This window comes from Melanaphis sacchari, unplaced genomic scaffold (genome assembly GCF_002803265.2).
Source record: "Melanaphis sacchari strain LSU unplaced genomic scaffold, SCAv2.0 Contig8_pilon_pilon, whole genome shotgun sequence".
Classification (NCBI taxonomy): Eukaryota; Metazoa; Arthropoda; class Insecta; order Hemiptera; family Aphididae; genus Melanaphis; species Melanaphis sacchari.
The window spans coordinates 2,039,727-2,061,378 of record NW_020271635.1 but is presented as its reverse complement, the minus strand read 5'-3'; the positions used below and the strand labels follow the sequence as shown (position 1 = coordinate 2,061,378).

General features: G+C 24.5%; 1 protein-coding gene across 1 annotated transcript in view; it reads left to right on the top strand.

Moving 5' to 3' along the window:
• Positions 1 to 21,652, top strand: part of LOC112602538 (calcitonin gene-related peptide type 1 receptor-like) — a 62,298-nt gene that overhangs the window by 23,912 nt on the left and 16,734 nt on the right. Inside the window, exons 3-4 of the mRNA XM_025350660.1 lie at positions 5,108 to 5,230; positions 21,459 to 21,565. Coding sequence (XP_025206445.1) covers positions 5,108 to 5,230; positions 21,459 to 21,565 — 230 coding nt within the window. The remainder of the gene's footprint in view (positions 1 to 5,107; positions 5,231 to 21,458; positions 21,566 to 21,652) is intronic.

The following is a 21,652-nucleotide window of genomic DNA, read 5'->3' as shown; positions in this document are numbered from 1 at the left end:
TTAAAAATATAATAATATTATTTTAATACATAAATGTTTTTAGTTTTCATTTGATTTTGATTAATGTCAAAAATATCTAAATTAAATAAGGGGGGTTTTTTTTTTCCGTAATCAATTGATTAAAAGTACAACCATATTAAAACATAACATTTAATATTTATTTATAGATTATAATAATATAATTTAATCGTTTCAAATTATAATATACTATACAACATCTGCTATGCGTCTTAATAAAACGCCAAATAATTTTTTCACGCATATATATGGATAATAATAAACAGCGTAAGTTATACATATTTAGCAAACATTTTCTGATATTCTGCAGTTTTGTACAAACTAAGCTAATACCAATATAGTTCAAAATGTTATGATTATATACAAAAATAAACTTCACCACTCTAATGTGTGTTAGTATTTCTGTTTTTATCGGCTGTAGTATTTATGTTTGAAACGATTTTAGCGATTATATGTACATAATTTTGTCTATTCTAAAAGTTATAGTTAAACAGTTAAAAACGATTAATGCCAACGTTAGGAGTGCTCATGTCTGAAATATATAACCTGTCCTAAGTATATAATATTATAATATATTTTATTATATTTGTTTAAATAAAGATAATCGATGTTTAAAGAGGACTATCGATTATTTTCATTGTAACCGAATAATTACTTGTCGTATATTATACAGTGCACAGAGGGATACTGCCGAGTTTAGGTTAACATAGTTAAATTAATTATCAAAGAATCAATTATTGGTTTGGTTGAACAACACGGTTACACCAGTAATATTTATTCGCGTACCTGTAAACTGACAATTCATTTGTGTACAACAAAAAAACGTGAAAATCCAATAATACAAATTTTTATCTGTAAAATGACTCGTTTGCAACGCACAACTATTAAATTTCATTCTTAATTTAAACTAATATTATTACTTACAATACCTTATGCAATATAATGATAGAGTTATCTTAAACATTTCAATAAGATATACGTAATTAATTCAATTGAGTATAATCAATTTACAATTTTTTTCGATGATAATTCTACTACATTTTGAGTTGCCTACTTTAGTGTTTTAAAGTCATTTTACTTTATATGAGAAGGAAAATGTATGAAAACGATCTTAGAAAGCATTTAAACATGATAATTTAAGGACGTAAGGCTTTTTAAGTTTTGGAAGATTCTTGGTATAGTTTATATACACAAACGAATTCTACGTTTGAGTCACTTAAACACAGGTATTAAAAACTCGTGTGCGCAATCGACTTGTATGTTTGTGTGCGACTGAATTGCAAAAGAGAGTAAATATATATTCGAACGGGTATCGTTTGACTACACGACCATATTATAAATATGTCAATTTCAATGCAATACTTACGGAATAGTGGTGGTTAGATAAGTCGATAGAAAAAAAGAAATGGGATCTGTCGGAGACTGACTGCTAAGTCACGTCTGGTTACATGCGTCCGATCAAGAAGAATTGGAAAGTAATTGGCGATTGTCGATCAGATTCACTCGGTCAATGGAAGAAACTTACGAAAAACACCGATGACATTTACGATATTTTAAAAATGTCTATTCTAATCATTTTATTGTAGTTTTCGAAAAATTCTAAATAGTTTTGGACATCGGTTTTTTACGTGCATACTTCGTGATTCCAATTTTTTTTTCAGTGCGGCAGTGCCGATTATATAGCCTCCATCCATATTCCATTATAGAATTTCTATCACACTAAACACTACATATACACCATACGTTCAGGCAATTAGGATTACCAGCCCCACTTCAGTAACAATAACATTAAGCCTTATTTGCCTCCTCTCGCGCGCTGCCGTCTCGGCTATTCGCGATTCGGGGAGAATATCGGATTACTCTCCCCCTCCACCACAACACATCCAGTTGACGTTAAATGTATGTGCAGAACAAACTAAGCCTCAGGGTGGTGTATACTTTGCGCGTCGAATACTCCTCAGGTAAACACTAAAAACAACCGTTTCGACTAAGCTAATGTTCCGAACCGATTTCGCAATTACGTTAGGAGAAACCTCGCTAGTCTATATGTATGTGTATGTATATGTGTGTGTGTGTGTGTGTGTAAATTATAGACTTTTAAACGTATTCAATAGAAAAATAGGTTCTACAATCCCGCCCACACATATATGCCCCATCGAATGTTTGTTTCGACAACAGTAGGTACACAGCATTATAATTATCCTACGCCGTCTGCTGATATCAACTTCAAAGTCAGAAACAAGAACAACAGTCTGTTGTTGTCATGTAAATAGCCGTATTCCGTGCGTATATAGCTTAAAGTTTAAACATCAAATATAATATATTAATGGGGCGTGCAATTACGGATTATTATTAAGATTCGTTAAAACTATGTCGTTATATTAAGCATAAGTATATAGAAGTGCGTTGTGAGTTGTTGTGAAAATTGTACGTTTTTAATTGGCATGCCTAAATCAATCATTATAATATAGTGTTTTCATTAGAATACGTACCTACTCATTATTAACGATGTGTGGACGTAATGCGTATGTCACTATAATTATTTCAACTTAACAAGTATATAATTAATGATTTAAAAAAAAGTCATTAAATAATGATATTTCATGTTAGTTTACTGTAATTTATATACAATTATCATATTATATTGTACATAGATTATTATAATACATGAGTAATCAGAAAATCGTATTTTATTTATAATTATATGAATTTTAGTTATCATAAAACGATTTAGGCATATAAAATATGAAAAAACTTTATTCAACCCTAAATATTCACAATTTTTAATAACAATTGTTTTTAATACTAAATAAATATTGTATGCAATTATTTTTTGGATTCTATGTTAATTTTTTACTAAATAATTATAAATATAAAACTATACAAAGCGTTTAATTTATTCAATATGTCATATTGATGGAAAAAGTTTAAGTTATCGTAGACGCAGAAAATAACATTTTTTTCAATTTATTTTGGATCGTAAATTATGAAAAATGGCTTAGTAAACACCAGGTAAACACTTAGTCAATATTTCATCATTTTTTGATTGGCACGAGTAAGGGAAAAAGTTTTTTGAGTTAACTAATAATTGAAAAACGTTTTAGAACAACATACTTAACCTCAGAAAATCTATAGTTTATGGCACATTAATATAATTGAAATCTATTAAATATTTTCTGCGTTATCAAGGAATCATATATCTTTAATAACTTATGATAATATAAATACTAATACATGACGTTTTAATATTGACTGGTGATAATTTGTTTGAGTAATGATATATATACATATTACCATATTACTAAATAGCTCCGCATTTAAAAATTTCTAAGGGTTTAAAAACAGTTAAAATAACGATGGATTTAGCATTCAGCTATACATATTGAGAATTTTTTTTTCTGTAGATTATGTAATACAAGTTTTTTATCAAGTATAACTGCTATATTTGGTTTATTTGAAATTTTCTGGAGCAGTTTCAATTTTTTTTTTTTTTTTTTTACTAGATAATTCTGTTTTTACAATGATTTTGATAGACCACGGAAGTGGAAGGATAATAGTATACTTTATTATTTTAAAAAAATCTAATTTGTGTTTACTAATTTTCTGTTTGATGTTTTATAGTAGATATTAATATATAAGTGTAACTTATAAATTATAATATCATACAAAATACTTTAAAAAAAATGTTTAAAATTATCAAGATTAACAAATTTTTCACTACTTACACTAAATTTCGAAAATATAAATTAGATATTTATTAATATATTGTATAAAGTTAATGTTGAGACATTTAATTTTAATTAGTATCTTTATATTTTAGGTAGTAAATGTTAGCACATTATAAATGCAGTTGAATGGGTTTAGAAAGGCATTATGCTGTGTTAAAAAAGGTCCACTGGCGAGGAAAGAATATTTGTAATTTGTGAGATTTATAGTAATTTTTTTTTTTTTAATTTGTGGCAATTTAATTATTTATAAGGTAAATGTCTGTTTTTAGAAAGTGTATTATTTATCTGACATGAAAAAAGCTATCCAATATAGATAATTTGAATAGATTTTATTTTATTGAAAAAATGTTAAGTATTTTATTAGATTGAAAAAAATATAACTGCTGAAAAATAATAATTTTAAATAGCTCAAATAGTCATTTGATATTTTTTAAGAAACACGTTTGTTGTTAATTATTATTATACATTGCTATTACTTATTAATACGGTTATTAAAATTATTCATATAAATATATTTTACGAATGTATCTATGCAGCATTAGGATCTCCTTATTTTAATAACACTTGTTGGTTAGCATTTTGAATTTGTTTGGTTTCAACGGACCAGAGGTACTTATTAGCTGTGTGTACTTGCGTTATAATATAAATATTAACCTTATTATACATACAAATTCATATATTGAACTTTTGCATTTTTTTTTTTTTTATGATTTTTACATCGTTAAATATATCTGTAACATAATAAAATATATATATTAATATTATGATATCCATACATTGTGACCTTATTCGTATTAATATATCATGTATCATATTTGTTAAAAAAAATAGAAAAACAACGTATTATAAATGTACATAAATTACTGCTGAAGGATTTACAATAAAGAAGGATGTAGAAATATATATGGGTAGACTTAAAAGTGAAATATCTTTTAAATGTATAATTGAGCTAAGTACCTATATAAAAAAATAAAAAAAAATATTTAATTATTTGGAAACTTTAAATAGCATTTAGGAAGTTTGTATATTTTTATTTAGTTTTTCATGCAACAACCTATTAAATATTCTATTACCATATTATACTGGATAAGTTTAATAAGTTTGATCATAATTTTATATTAGGTAATAATAATTTTATAGGTTGTTTTTTAAATTAAAAACAATAATTTGTTAAATTAATTTGCTATTAATAAAATAAAAAACAAAAACATATGAAAAATAAACAATGATTTAGTTTGTTAATGAATAAAATAGTCTATTCCATTTATTTAAATGGTTTTTAATTTAAAACTATTATATATAATGTGCACCTTATAACAGGGCTGAATTTATAGTTTTTAAAATGTTTTATTGTTTTATAGTATCTGACAGTAATGCCTGGTGTCCCGGAGAATTTGATGGCTGGACGTGTATTAATCGGACAAAGGCTGGCGAAGTAGCCAAATTTCCATGTCCTTATTTTATTTTGGGGTTCGATACAAAACGTACGTATACATTATATTACCCATAAAATCAATTACTGTACAATAGCATATTATAGTTTGTAACATATTTTGTGCTATTTTTAGTATTAAGTTTTACATGCTAAATTTTTTGAATATTACATGCAACTCTACAGAAGTATTTATATTTAATGTTAAATAATATAGGCAATAAACCGTATTGAACATTAAAAAAAAATAATCAAAGTCAAGTTTAATAGTATGCTCATTATAGTTAACTATTGCAACGCGCCACGCGGTGTACGTAAATTTTTCGCAATGAATTTTATTATTTTATATTTGTATGTTGCTTGGATAAAAATTACTTTAACTATATACATCGCAGCAGCACTATAAGATGGTTTATTATTATACAATATAGGTGCATAGATATTCTAATAACTAATAGAGGTGTGGCTCGAGGTCATGAACTGCATTTACTCCGTTTTGATAAACATTTTTGTCCACCGCGTAACAATGGTTTATCGTACAGGATTATATACGTTGGCGTACGTTTTATGGCCAATTTATTGGACTCGCAAGTTTACTATTGCCTATCCCAGTTAATATAAACCAATAAGTTTTCAGATGGGTATTGACGTCACATTTTGTTGTGAACCAGCGGAGGGTAGGCTGTAGGTTGTTTTCCCGCCTATATTTGCTTACGAAACCTTAAAAAGACCGGAAAGGAGGAATAAATATTAGACATGATCTGATTAATGAGTTATTTCACGCGAATGATTCGTCGATTCTCTTATTTTCGGCACCTAAAGGTGAAAAAGAAGAAAACTTTTATATTCTAGTGTACGTTTTGCACGGTTTGAATGGTTTTACATATTTCCCAAAAACTGAAACGTGCCATTTACGATTAAAATACGGGTTAGTCGTTATTTTCCAAGTTTTACGAGTTAAGTAGATAACCCAGGGTGTTAGGTTACGAGAAACAAAAGCTGTTTTATTGTGTCTTATAGAATATAATTTTGTCTTACCTTTATGCATTTTTTTATTCATATCCATCCACATTAAAAAAAAAAAAAACTAAGAAGCGCACAGAATAACAAGATGGGGTTGTCGAAAAACGTCACTAACAAGCGAACAGTTACTGTTGGGTTTTTTTTTTTTTGTTATATAGTAATTTTAGGAATTGTGAGATTTTATTTTACTATCACCGGTGTATCGTGAAATATTATTATCCAATTATTTCATTTCTTCTTTTATTCGCTCTGGCGGCTTAGAAAATATATATGATATTCATTTATAAAACCATAATGTGCATACGCAGAGCTTGATAAACTTATTTGGAGTCTTCTGCTTTTCTCTAAGTAGTCTCTTTACAGATATACCTGTGTATTTTTTCATAAGTTCTGTTTTTTCTTGAATAAAATATATCTTACATTAATAATAAATTTAATCAAACTATGGTAGGAGGATTAGGTCTTTCCAAGCCAGCACTTCTCTAACTTCACCCTTCATCCAAGAGTAACTGTGATGTTTTCTGTTTTAGTTGCCTTTGTCTAAAATAGTTAAACTTCATTAAATACATGGTCACAAACAAATATTACAATTAACGTTACTTTTTCATAGCCGTATCATTACGTTGATGGCGCATGCAATTAAGTGTTCCTTAGTTTTATAATATTAATTTCAAGTACTTAGTGTACATTGTAAAATATGCCGAGTTCATCATATTTCTATTTTTCGTTTGAAAATTACCTTAGATGAAATTTGGGTTTTACATTTTGATAGAATTAATTTGTTTTACTTGTACACATAGTTAGTTTTCATTATTAATTTTTAGAATATTCTACAGTATCATTAAAATTTATAAAGTAAATTATATCATATTTAAGTAAACATACATTTTTCATACGCTTAATTATAATAACGATTTTGATCCCATGCAATACATGGTTTTTCATAAAATTAATTTTTATATTTTAAACATGATAAAAATATTATTAGTTTAATAAATTAATTGAAACTATAGAATCAATTTATTAAATAGTCAAAGAAGTTTAAATATATTTTAATTGTTAATAAATACGTCATTAAATTATAAACACTTGGTGATTCAATAATTTTTGAAATGTTTATGTGATTTTATTGTATTTTTAATTTAAATAATTTCAATAATAAAAACTATTAATAGGACACAAGTTTTGACTCGCTTTTTAATTAAAGAAGCGATATTATGATTTATTTTTTATAAGTGATTTTTGTTATATAATGTAACTTTCATCAACTTGTTACTTAAAGCATACCTAAAAATGATATGAATATTCGAATTTTTTGATAAAAAAAAAAAAAAAAAAAATGTTGAAATGGGCAATCAGAGTACTCATTTTAAATGCATAAAATCAATATTTCAATTCCAATTCCTGTAGTCTATAATCCCTTAAATCATAATATAATACTGGAATTTATAATCCATACTAAATGTAACATGTTGGCTATAGTTTATTGAGTATTTAAACAAATTTTTTAGAAATTCTTTATAATTTTATTTTAATATATTGAAATAATAATTGAAGCTTATTATTTAATCAAAGAAATATTTTCTTTGACACTTATATCTAATATTATATAATACTTAATTAATATATTTAGTTAATTGTTTTTTATAAGTATTTTTATATTATATAAAATTAATTTCACTATAATAATATATTGAAATTAGAATTTATGTTATAAATATTTTTATGTATCTATGTCAAGTATTATATAGACTAACATTCTATATATTTTTTTTATTTTAGTGATAAGCAAATATAGTAAAGTTTAGATTATTTGCACTAAAAGTTTTTCAAAAAAAAATTATTTTTATTTTGTATTTCAAAATTTAAAATTTAAATTAATTTTATCAACTACGTATTTTAATCAGTACACGCACGCACACACACACACACACACACACATACATATATATATATATATATTAAAAAAACTATACTTTTACATTATAAAAAAGTGATTATAGGCCAAAATATCGAAAAAATAAAGATGAAAAGAAAAATAGCGAAACCAAAATAGCGAAAAAAATAAAAGCAAAGTTTATATAATTACGAAATCAAAAATAGCGAAAAAATATTTTATAATAAGTACAAGTATAAAAATATAATATAAAAAAATATTCACAAAATCATAGTTACATTTGTAAAGTTAAGTTGTAAGCGATACCTTTTAAATAATTAATGTTGTCGTTAGTATTGTAGGATAAGGTTAAATTACGTATTTTTTCTGAACAATCTTTATATTTTTTTTTTTGATGTTTTTTGGCACCAGCAATGAACTGTTCCTGTTTAATGTCCTCTAAATGTTGTTGATCTTTTAACACATCGATAAATGTCCATAATGTTGGATGATATGCACCTTAAAAAGTTAATATTACATTATACATTGATACATTAAATACATTGAATTAAATTATAAATTTAATAAAATATTTTAAAAAACTAACCAAGTAATGAACTGAAACCTCTATGCCAACCCTCTACTGCATTGTTAGTCCTTGGCAATAAAGTACTTGCTGATTCGTAACAATTCCATAAACTTATTGAATACTTTGGTAATCTACGACCTTTTCTTCGACCCATTGGACGGCCTACCCAGGTGTCTTCAAAGTAGTCAATAAGTGGTTGCAAAATTTTTTCGTTATCTGTGTAGTATTGTGAATCTATTAATTCTTCAAACGCATCTATCACATGATTTTCTGGTACATATGCTAATGCTAATAAGAGCCGTATCTGTAATGCAAATGTCGAATCTGATATATATTTTTGGGCCATATATTGAATTTGTTGTATTTTACGCCAAATACATTGGGAAAAATGGAAATGGCATCCTTTTTGTTTTACATTTGGAAATACTTCTTTAAATGCATTAATTGATGCCATTTCAAAATCTGACATAATTAATTTTGGTGATAAAGTTGATTTAATTTTTTTTAATTGATTAAGGAGGTGTACATATGTTTTTTGTGATTTATTTGGTAATAAAGCGTAAACAGCAGGTATCAACGAATTGGTTGTCAATACATGTATTGTGTAAATTTGAGTAAAAAGTGTCGGAGTGCACTTAAATGTACCATCAACGAACCAATTATTACATTTTCCCATTAATTCTAGATTTTGTCTAGTAAAAAATATTAAAATACGTTCATCTGATGGACCGCTATCGTACTGCATGAATTGCTTTCCATCTTTAGTTAAAGTATACCTTTCAGGTATTTGGAGGTTAAAAAGTGACTGAGGATTCGGCGGTGCGCAATCATTACGTTGTCGTACTCTTCTTAACGTGTGTTTTAAATTAGATATTTCGGGTAATGCACCTGATATCATTGGATTTAATTGCGATGAAGCGATTATTTGTTGAGGGTTATCTTGTGACGACAATGATTGGGATTTCATTCTCTCGACTTCTTTTTTTACTTCTAACTTGCATATATCTGGAACGTGGTTATGCTCTGAAGGCTCTTTTTTAATTTTATTATCACTTGTAGTTGTTAATCGACCTTTACATTGCATATCTATACATTTCCAATACTTCGATTCCTTGTATATTTTTTCCTCTCTATAAGCATAACTATAATACACGAGTAAAAGTTTATTTTTATTAGATTTAATAAATTCCATAACTTAAAAATCAAATTTTTAAAAAATACAGTTTAAATAGAATATAAGAAATAAAATAATAAGCACAACACTTAGTCAACGATTGTCACGATGTCGAACGTCGTACAAAACTATTTAATGTCCATATAGTATAGGATACGATAGGTATACGATGTACACTATTCACGATAAAAGCGATAACGGATATTACCTTGAGTCACAATAATAATGACTGACTAATAAAGATTATATTATTATCTATAGTTTTCCCCTATTCTCTGTTTAATATTAACTATAAAAACAAGAGTTTCCCCTAAACATTCGATATATTATTTTTCGCCATAATTTAGTTTCGTTATTTTTATTTTCGAAATTTTTAATTCGCTATTTTTCCATTCACTATTTTTTTTTCGCTTTTTTGGCCGGTTACCTAAAAAAGTACATAAGTTATATTTTTAATTTTATAAAACATTTAAAATTTTGTTCGTTGTATATTTTTAATTATTATTTGATTATCTGCACCCCTTCAATACCAATTAGTGCGGATAATCGAAGTTCCACTGTAGATAAATATTTATATTTTATGCATTAATGCTGAAATTATTTAAACTTTCTTTTTACTGCGTATAATATTAGAATTTTGTTTAGTAATATATTGTAAGTTTATCACATGTAGATACGTCCAAATAGTATATTTGAATTTTATCGACAAGCACAAGATAAATAAAATGGTATCGAATTTAAATTAGATAGACAAATGTCTCAATAAACTAGATGACGGGTAAGAATAAATGGTTGAACTATAAACAATTCTGGGTATAAATGAGACATGATGGGTGAACCATAAATATTCTACAAATTGAAGTTTTAGTATTGTGACTCAACAAAGTACAACCATACCATAATCTGTTAAGTGTGTGGTAAAGAGTAGTTGTAGAAGGGTTTAAAGTGAAGAAAACTATTTCACGCGAAAACACAAGATTAAATGAAATCACGATATTAGTGTCTAGCCGACAAATAAAAGCTTTGACAATAAATTTTCGATCAATTTCTTGAAAGACACTGTCTTTCCAAGTATAGCTCGAAGGTATCAACATGGACGAAACGAATAAACGATTTTTAATACTGGTATGACACGTGTATTATATTCTCGTTGATTTATTATTGATATGTTGGTTTTTATACTAATATTTTAAATAAATACGTTAAACCACATCCAATGCATATTGCATATGCTTAAAATATTTTACAACTGTAGTTTTAATTATAATTTTCATAATACTATTTTTAATAAAATACTTAGTATTTCTGTGTTCAATAATAATTATTAGTAAAAGACGTGCATAAATATTTAACACGCGTTTTTATTCATACAGTTTAAATAATAATTTATATCTCATGAATAAACATTTATTAACTTCGGATAGATCATATTATTTTATGCATTATATATATTTATTTAGTGACATGTACTTAATAAACGTAACTGTTATCATGTAATAAAAATAAAATAATAAAATAAATCAAAAAGATATCTATAATTTTATAAATTATAATGATTGAAGATATTTGTAAGCTAAGATATTTTCCAACAAAATAAAGATTATTGTAAATCATATGTTGGAAAATTTAAAATTCATCAAGGTTATTTATACGTTGTTACAAGTATATTTAGGGAGAAAACGGGACTAAAGGTAGGTAGGTATCCAAAAATAATAATGAAGTATAATATTATAAGACAAACATGTTTCTCTCCAAATAGAATATAACACGAAACCCTTAACTATAAATTAAAAATGCAACGATGAGTCATGATAGAAGACAGAAATGGCAATTAAAAAAATAATTGTTTTGTATATTATGACTGGCTATCTGTTTTATAATTTATATAAAGCTTTCATAAAAAATTGTACCGAGTGCGTGATATTATTAGATAATATAAAAGGAATTCCATAATCAATCAGTAATCGTCTAAGCTTTAATGTCACTTTGAGATTTATTTATTTTATGAATTTTAACGCTATTATTTATCAAAAAAAAATGATATCGTACTTCTATAATAATTAATTTTATACAAAATATTGATTTTTGTTACAGACGATAGTTATTAACTGACCATCGTAAGAGCCCTGTGCAACTTCCCTATCCCATTCACGCTTCCTGATTCCTTCCCTTATATCACATATTGAGTAATTTGTATTTATTGAACTTATTTTATTGCAGATCATACATTTTAATATTTTGAATAATAATAATAATAATAATAATAATAATAATAAAAGAAAATTACGATTTAAAACCTTATTACTAGTTACCTAGATTTATTATGCCATTTTAAGTGTCTTAAAAGTGTTTAAAAATTGTTTTTCAAAATATAGACGTTATTCTTTTTTATTGTAAATTGTTAAATATATGTTATAAATATATTTAAATCAAAATTAAAATCAATAGTTTTTGAGTTATTTGAATTTGCGTAATCTAAAAATAATATTTAAACATGTTTTAAAGGTATGTAAGTATTAAAATTTGAAAATTATGATAATTAAAAATAATTTATTAATATTTTATAATTTTTAAAATTTTTTTTAATATAATATGTGTAAAGTTTTAGATAAGAAAAACTAATTATTAGAATTTAGATTTGTATACATCAACATTTAAAAAAAATCAACCGTTTAAAATACATAGATAAGGGATAGTTTTAAAAAAATAAATAAAGCACGTATTAATGACTTTAAAAATTAAAATTTTTTCGAATATGGTAGGTATACTTAAAAACTTAAAATATTAGAAATTTAATAAATTTATAAATGCATCATTAAACGATATTAATGAAGTATTATGAGTTAATACTCATACTAAACCCAGTAACTGGAAACCAATTATACTGATTAAAAAAAAATAAATATTTGTATTTATTTTTGTTATTTTGTAAAAAAAATCTCACACAAAGCTTTATCCTATATTTACCTACTATCTATTTATGTATATTTTATATATTTTAAAATAAGAATTTTTTTAATTTTAATTGGTAAGATTGTTGAAAACACAACTTACAAGGAATAAGTTTGATTAAAAAGTAGCGTATAAAATTATATAGCTTCGTTTTTATGACTAATATTAGTAAAATATTGAATTAATAATATAATTATTAGTTCTTGTTACAAAGATATCAGTATAATTTTTTACAATTTCATTATTAATTGTATTATGATGTAATATATTTTTATTTTGTAATTGAATAATGAGCTTATAATAATTAGATGTAATAAAATTATGAAAATGCATAGGATTAAGATTTGAGTATTATTTTAAATTGGATTATAATTAGGCGCTGGAGGCAAGTGAAAAGTTTATGGTTCAAGATGTTCAAAAAAATAATCAACGATATTATATTAAAGTCTATGGTATTTCTCCATTATTAATTTTTTAAATATAATAATGAATTGCTTTGATTCAAGATTCATACTTCGATATATTATTATGCACAAATTACTTTTAAATGTACTATACATAATTGAACGATTGATTAATATTTTTATAATTTAAATCTCATTACTTCTCTATTTAACCAAAAAAGTACTAAAGTCATATATTTTAATACTTTACAAAACATATATAGTTTTTATCCAAGCAAACATTGTACAGTTTATTTTATTCCATTGTTTTATACAACGTTGTCAAAATTGTTGTCTACTAGATATTTAAACGATTTTTACTAAATCAATTTTAGTGTATGAACAAAAATTGTGTTTATCATGGTTTATAATGATGATGTGAAAAAATACCGAAAAACCGAAACAGAAGATTTGAATTTGCTTCGCATAAAAATATATAAAATATCATATTCACATTTTTTCATGACGATTTTATTTGCTATTTTATGCGTTTCTGTATTTTAAACATTATAATTCTTATAAATCTATCTATTTCATCTTAATAATAATAGAACGTATCTAAGTTTTTATTTTGTAGTCAAATGGTTCAAATTACACAAGTTGAATATAATTATTCAGACATTAATAGTCTGTAAAATTCAAAATGCAGAAAATGAAATAACGGTATATTGTAATAATTACTATTTGAAAGAATAAATCATCTTATACATATATACTTGCCAATTTGTTTTGATATTACATTTTTTAATGTTGAAATAATTATTTTGAAGATTCTATAATCAATCACATTTTATAACTATCTTAAACGTTACAGCACGATTAATGATTAAGGTCGGAGTCGTTAGACGATAGTTGTTACGTTTAAATTATCATTTTTTAAACTTTGAAATAAAAACTTTATTGTTTCTTTAACAATAAGTACAAAACAGATTTGTTTTGAATAACGTCAATAACTTAACATAATATTCCATTGATTTTATAAATATAACATTAATTTAGATAATATACCATGCGTTAAATACAATATTTCTTTTTACATAATATTATTTTATATTCTAATTTGATAAAATATAATAAATCTACATTTTTTTTTATTTTTCATTTAAAAATATCAATAAATATTTAGTTATTATTTTTCATATCGTATAAAATCAATGATTTCACTACATTAAATAATAAAATTAATATAAGATTGTTTATTGTAAAAATTACGTTTTATTTGAAGAGATTTTCTAATGTACTTTTCCAGATCATTAAATATTCATAAATCATCAAAAATTTATAAAAAATTAATTGATTTAAATTAGAATACTATATACTATTATTAATATGTATGGTAATTAAGTATTTAAAATACTTTTATACAATAAAATAAATTTTATTTCGTACTGTTTTGAAGAATTTTTTTGACTGTTATAAGTACACATACTTAATATGATGCTAGATATATCTATTCCTTTTATATAATATTTTAATTTTCTTGAATTGAATATATTTTTTACCTTATTATATAATATATGATTAGTATTGATCAAAAACTTCTATGTAATAGGCAATTTAAAAAAAATCATCAATATTGTTGATTTAAGGCTTACGTGGCTAATATATTTTTTTTATGGGCCTAAATCTCACATTTGATAATTTTTAAACAGTTTTTATGTCGGATATCATAATGTCATAAAAGTACGGGAATAAAGTCTAAATATATCCCTATATTATATAATATTAAAGTATTTATAGTATTTATACATAAATGCTATTAAAAAGCATTACGAGTGATGAAACATTATGAATAGTCTTATTTTTACTCTCATGATAATTATGATAATAATAATATGATTGCTCTTGTAAAATACAAATTTAGATTATAATAATATTTACGAAAATAATAAATTATGTATAGTATAATGTATAGGTTTTATAAACCTGGTTTATTGTATTATATAATTCCCAGCTATATTATGTATAGGTGTACTAAGATTACAAAAAACATCTTTCTAACCCTAAAATTAACCTTCACAGTGTTTTGGTCTAAACTCTACTTGATTTCATCATTGAAGATTAATATAAAAATGGTTTCAAATAATTAACGTAGATTACAATTTTATTGCTGTAAGTAATTAAGTAGTGTTCTAGTGTATGTACATTGAATATCGTGTTATTTTGAGTACACTTAGACGCCACAGATGGTTTGCTGCAAAAATATTTTAAAATAATATATTAATTAAATTTAAGTAGCCTTTTTTTGTCATATTAGATAAAGAACTGTAAACATTGTGTAATTTATTACTATTTTTTTCTTGTTGTTTATTAAATAGAATAAATTTGCCATGGATATGAATATTTATAAATATTTATTTGATATTAGTTCAAGAAAGAGTCACATTTATTAAATTTATGGTTTTAAACTATTTAATTCTTTTCAAATGACTTAAATTATTATAATGGTTATTTGATGAATATTGGATATTTATAAATTAAAAAAGTATTTATATGCTGTTTAATATATTTTTTTCTTTATGTTTGTACATCATCAATTTTAATTTGTTATTAATCTAATTCCCTAAAAATAGCTAGGATGTTATTTTAGTATCTGAAGTGGATATGTATATTTATTAGCTTCGGTAGGAATAAAAGTCAAGTCATTCAAAATTTCCCAGGATATATATGTTGCTCTAAAGAGTCTTGAATAAAACTTCTAGATTGGGAATACTTTTGAAAAATTACATTAATCACATATATTTTTCAGTAAAATTTGACAGATAGAAAATATCATATGGAAAATGCTATCAGACTTATTTTTTAAGTTTCAAAATATAAAATAATAATAATTTTTAGTTATTAATTATTCATTTTTATCTAATAGTAAACTATTATTTATTACATTATTATATTCTATTATAAGTTTTAATTTAAAAATCAATACATTATAGTGAGATATTATAGTAGAGATACATTATAGTAGAGATATTGAAGTCATAACGTAACACTGTTAATCAACAGTAAAAATGTATTTTAGTTTTTGATGATTTTTATAAATTTAACTCAAAGTGAGCTATAGAGTATAGAATCATTTTTTTTAACAGTCAAACTAAAAATGTATTGTGTGATAGGTGTTTTTTTTTAACTATTTCTTGATATACTTTACATTTTTCAATATTTTAAAATATCATATATTAAAATATTTTGATTGTTTTTTATTCATTTTTTCACAGATAAAAAATGTTTAGCATTTAAATAATTATCAAATAAGTATTATATTGTGATGCGTTAGGTACTTGTGTTCTGTATTATTATTTATATAGATTTTAAAATCTATCGTATTCTAGGAGAATTATTTATTTGGTTACTTTGCTAAAAATTATAAGATTAAATATTTATTTAATTTTCGTAAACCATAAAATAAAATATTCAGTTCTTTTTTATGATTTTTTTTTTTTTTTTATTTTAAACCAACTGAAGATTTGTATAGAATTAAAACCCTCTTGTACAAACACGATTATATAATAAGCATTATCAACCCAAATTTACTATACAAAAGTTAATCTTACGAATTTAACATTTACAAAATTTCGCAAAATATTTTGATTTACTTTGTAACCCGCTGTTTGTACATAAAAATGTCGTTTTAATTAACAAAATTAAAGGTTTTAACGGTAATAGTTAATTATTTCGTTAATTTTAATTAAACATGTAATATTAACGAATAAAAAAGTGTTTTATATTAGTTAAAAAAAAACCATGTTTTCTCAGATTTTAAGTAAATTTTATTTATATTATTTAATGCAATGAGAAAAAATACCTATGTTAAGTTAAAGATAATTTATTTTAATTGAAATGTGATATGTACAATGTAAATAACTTAACTACATTTGTTTATAAACTTCTTATGTTGGACATGTATAACTTTATTATGTTCGCTATATTCAATAAAGATAGATTAAATTTGATTATGAGTTATGACAAAATGTATATTAATTTATTAAAATTGTTGGTAACTCGTTTATGGTAGGTAAACGGATTTTGATTTTTTAAATATTCTCAAATCTAAATTTTATACAGAATTTTATTAAGTTATAATCTAAATTCTTAGATAAATTGTGTATTTTATGCAAAATAAATAGTAGTCAAAACGGAACATATTATATTTTACATTTACACCATTTACAAGTATTGTTAACTAATTATCATAAAGACATTAGGATTAGAATAATCGATAAACCGTCTTAGCAATATTGTAGAATTGGATATTTTTAAATTTCCTATATTGTTATCATTTATCGGCGTTTATATGCATTAGATTTGCAGGATTTGGTTAATAGATTATAGTCACCAAATTACACCCAAAATAAAATTGTTACAGACAGTGGAGGATCGCCAAATTATTACCCTAGATTTAGAGCTTTATTTAAAAATAATAAATGAAAAGTAGAAAACATGAAATCGCGTTAAATTTTATTTAACGTTTATAACTAATTATTAATTAGACTGCCTTAACGTAAAATATAGTTGATTTTGTTTGTATAAATTAAAAATAAGGTTTATATACAGACAAAGTTCTATGTCATAGGCAATCGTATTTATCTGTAAAGTAAGATGCATCGTGCATGTTATCGCTTCTGTATCAGTTTCATTTGTTACGTTTATCGTGGTTTTTAAGTTGTATTTTGGTGAACGTGTCGGAATCGTTCAAAGTGTATTAGCCGTTGTAACGCTTCTCAAGTCGCTGATGTAATAACTATAATTATTAAGACCGGCAGAGAAGAACGTGCACGTGTCAAGTTAATTTGTTCAAAACTTGGAAGACCCAGGAGTCCCGCACGAAACCACTAAGTCGGCTTGTAGAGACAAAAATACATATAAACTATAATAGCTGTAATAATAAATGATATTGCTATCATATAACTCAAATATACACCGTGAGATCTATGAAAAACGACGGAGTGATAAACATGTTAACATTATGAAACACAATGTTTGATTAATATTCGAATCGTGTACGTGAAAACGTAGTATAATATAGTTTATTAAAATATTATAATGCATATCATGCGAATTTAATATTTTAAATGACCTCTTTTATAATATTTTTCATTATAGTCAAATCAAAACCGTCGTGGCGATGTCGTGTGCAGGTGTGTATTTTTGTGGTTGTAAGGTTAAAGAGATCATAATTCAATGAAAATTAAATTTAAATTTGAATGATAATATTTTTTTACTCTTCGTTGTTATGGGGAAACTAAACTGGATGTTTTTTCTTCTGAAACACAAAAAACCTTTTTCTTTGTACAATATTAAAATGTAAACCAAAAATATTTTATTTATGTGCGACTGAGTTTATACTTAAGCTCCTGCTGTGTGTAAGAATTTTATTTAACATGATTAAATCGTAATGTGTATTATTGCATGTTGAAAAATAAATTTTTGATTCACCTCGAAAGAAAATGAATCAAGTGGGTTCTATCTAGGGAATAGAATTGTATAGGTAGTCTATCATACATATTTTATTTACATATGGCTTTATCACTTGTGGTACTTACATGAATTAAATTACAATTTGATTGATTTATTGAAAAAACACGACACCTTTATATTTTTACTGACTACGTATTCATATATCGAATAAGTAAATATTAAATTTATACAAATACGCCATAATATAAGAACACTAGACACATATCTAGGTTTACATATTTGATCTCATTGGCTGCTGTATACAATAAAATATGTGGTTACAATATATAAACTTACTTTGGAATCGAATACCCCTCAATTTCAAAGAAGTTTTACATTTTCTTATCTCCATCAACTCTTATTTTACCTAAAGTTCCTATGCATTATTTTGAAAATAATAGTAATAATACTAACAGTGGCGTATTTACGGGGGGGAGGGGGGTTCTCGGGTCTCGACCCCCCCCAGAAAAAAATAATATTAATTTATATTATGTGTTTTTAATGTTTGTATATAATATATTTTAAAAATAACTTGGGTTTAACTATTAATTGACATTTATTTTCATAATAATAGTGAAATACAATATAATATAAATAATATCATTATTAAATCATAACTGTATGTACTTATATTTAATATTAAGAGAACCCCCAAAAATTGAAAATACGCCACTGAATACTAATAATAAAAAATAATACATAGTTACAATGTATATAATATTAAGATGTGACTTATAGATATTTATTAAAAGTATTATTTTAATTTCAAGAATAGTTATAAAATAGTAAATGGATAAATATGCATAATGTATACATTTTTCTTGACAAAGAATAACTCTTAAATCAAAATGCATCAGTGAATTATATTTGTTGCTATATGACGTGAAGTATTGTGTTTGAGAAATATACTTTTTAATTTGTTGGTGATGTTTTTATTAAATAATAATAATTGTTAGTGATTTTATAAATATTAAATCAGACTATTTTCAAACATATAGCCCACTAAATTTGTGACTTAATTAACGTTTAATAGATTTATACATATAGTCAGTATCAAAATACTTAATCGGGGGAATAAAAAAATTAAAAAAACGATGATAATTTTTACATAAAATCTGATTTTGTTGTTTTGTCGTAATTAAAAATTAAATAATTTAGATTTTACACAGTAACATTCTCTAGGTATAATAAAAATTCAAAAATATTTTGACTTTTTTGTGCTGTATATAATCATTTGAAATTGTTAACTTAGTTTTTTTCCAATCTTTGTATACGTGTGATCATATTTTTGTTCGTGAATAAGAATTATTAATAATTTAATACATGGTTTTTTATAATTTGTTTTTATACAAATAAAAAATATAAAAAAATACAACCACAGTGTAAAAATATTATACTATTTGTAGCTGTTAATAACACGAACTTATTCATACTGTTCTTCGGTACATTGGTATTAATTTATAAATATCATAGAATTTAAATTTGACATTTTCCTGATACTGATCCACTCAATAACGAGGTAATTTGATACCTACTTTAATAAGTAAAGCAGAGAAACTTGTATTTAATTTATTTTTTTCTATGTACATTATATATATTATTATTTTTAATTTGTTAAAGAGCAATTGTCTATTTTTAAAACAATGATATTATTATAGTTTACTATAAAACAAAATATAATAAAAATCTAAATAAATATAATGTAATATGAAGAAATAAAATATTATACTTTTTTTTTTTTTTTTTAACTTTTATTTTTAATACATATAATCTATAAATAAGTTTTACAATAAGTATGTTTGAGGATTTACATTATTAGCATAGTTGACATGATGAAGTAATCACCTAGCGGTAACACTTACTGGCTAGAGATTTAGAGTTATTTCATTTCAGGTTACGGTTCCAATTTTGTTTTAACCTTCTAGATGGGTTTCCAAGAATGGATTTAAAGTTTAGAGCAATGATTAGAGGGTTATATTATACTTGAATAAAATAGAAAGGATATACCTTTTTTTATAAATGTTGTAACAAAAATTTTAATATATTTTTAACTTTTATAAATTTTTGCAATATTTTATGAAATTCATATCTTTACAAAAATGTAATGTTTTATATATATATATATATATAACCACTAGTCTTATCCTCAGTGACTTTTAATATTTTTAAGTACGTATCTATACTTGAGTAAACAATAGACCGTGGTTAAGATTTATACTCAACCAAATTCAAAAAATGTTCATCAATTATTATTTGTTCTACATAATTTTTAAATATCGTTTATTCAATAAAAAGCGTTATGGTTATATTTTTTTATGGTCGAAAGACCTCTTGCGAAGTAAAAATTTTATAACATCGCTATCTTGACCGACATTTTTTTTGTTTTGCGTTAACTATCCGGTATGTATTTTTTTTTTTGTTTAAAGGTCAATGGATATATTTTTGATATAAACCGCTCTTGAAAATTAAAGAGCGACCTTGTCTGGACCTTAGGTATAGAGAAAAAAAATAAAAACATCAAATAAAAATAGCCTTTTTTTTCTAGGGTTATACTTGCCCGGCGTGATATATGCGATTATTGTATTAGCATAATGCATTAAATTTTAGATTTACGTTTTCATTCAAAATTTTCGGTAAACCTAACAAAATATTATACAATATCATAGTTTTGTTAACATTATTATCATGCGCGTGATTAAAAACTATGCTTTTAAAATTTAAGGTGATTACAGAAATATACATAATTGTTTTTTTGACGACTTTTCGCAGGTTTTGGCCAGAAAATATGCCTGTCGGACGGCTCGTGGTTCAAGCATCCGGACAGCAACAAGACGTGGTCCAACTACACTACGTGCGTCGATCTCGACGATCTAAAGGTCGGTGCTGTAAAAATATCTCAGTTTTCATTTCTGATGCCGTGAAAAGGTGGTATTGAACGCTCATCGTTCACCAATTCCCACCCC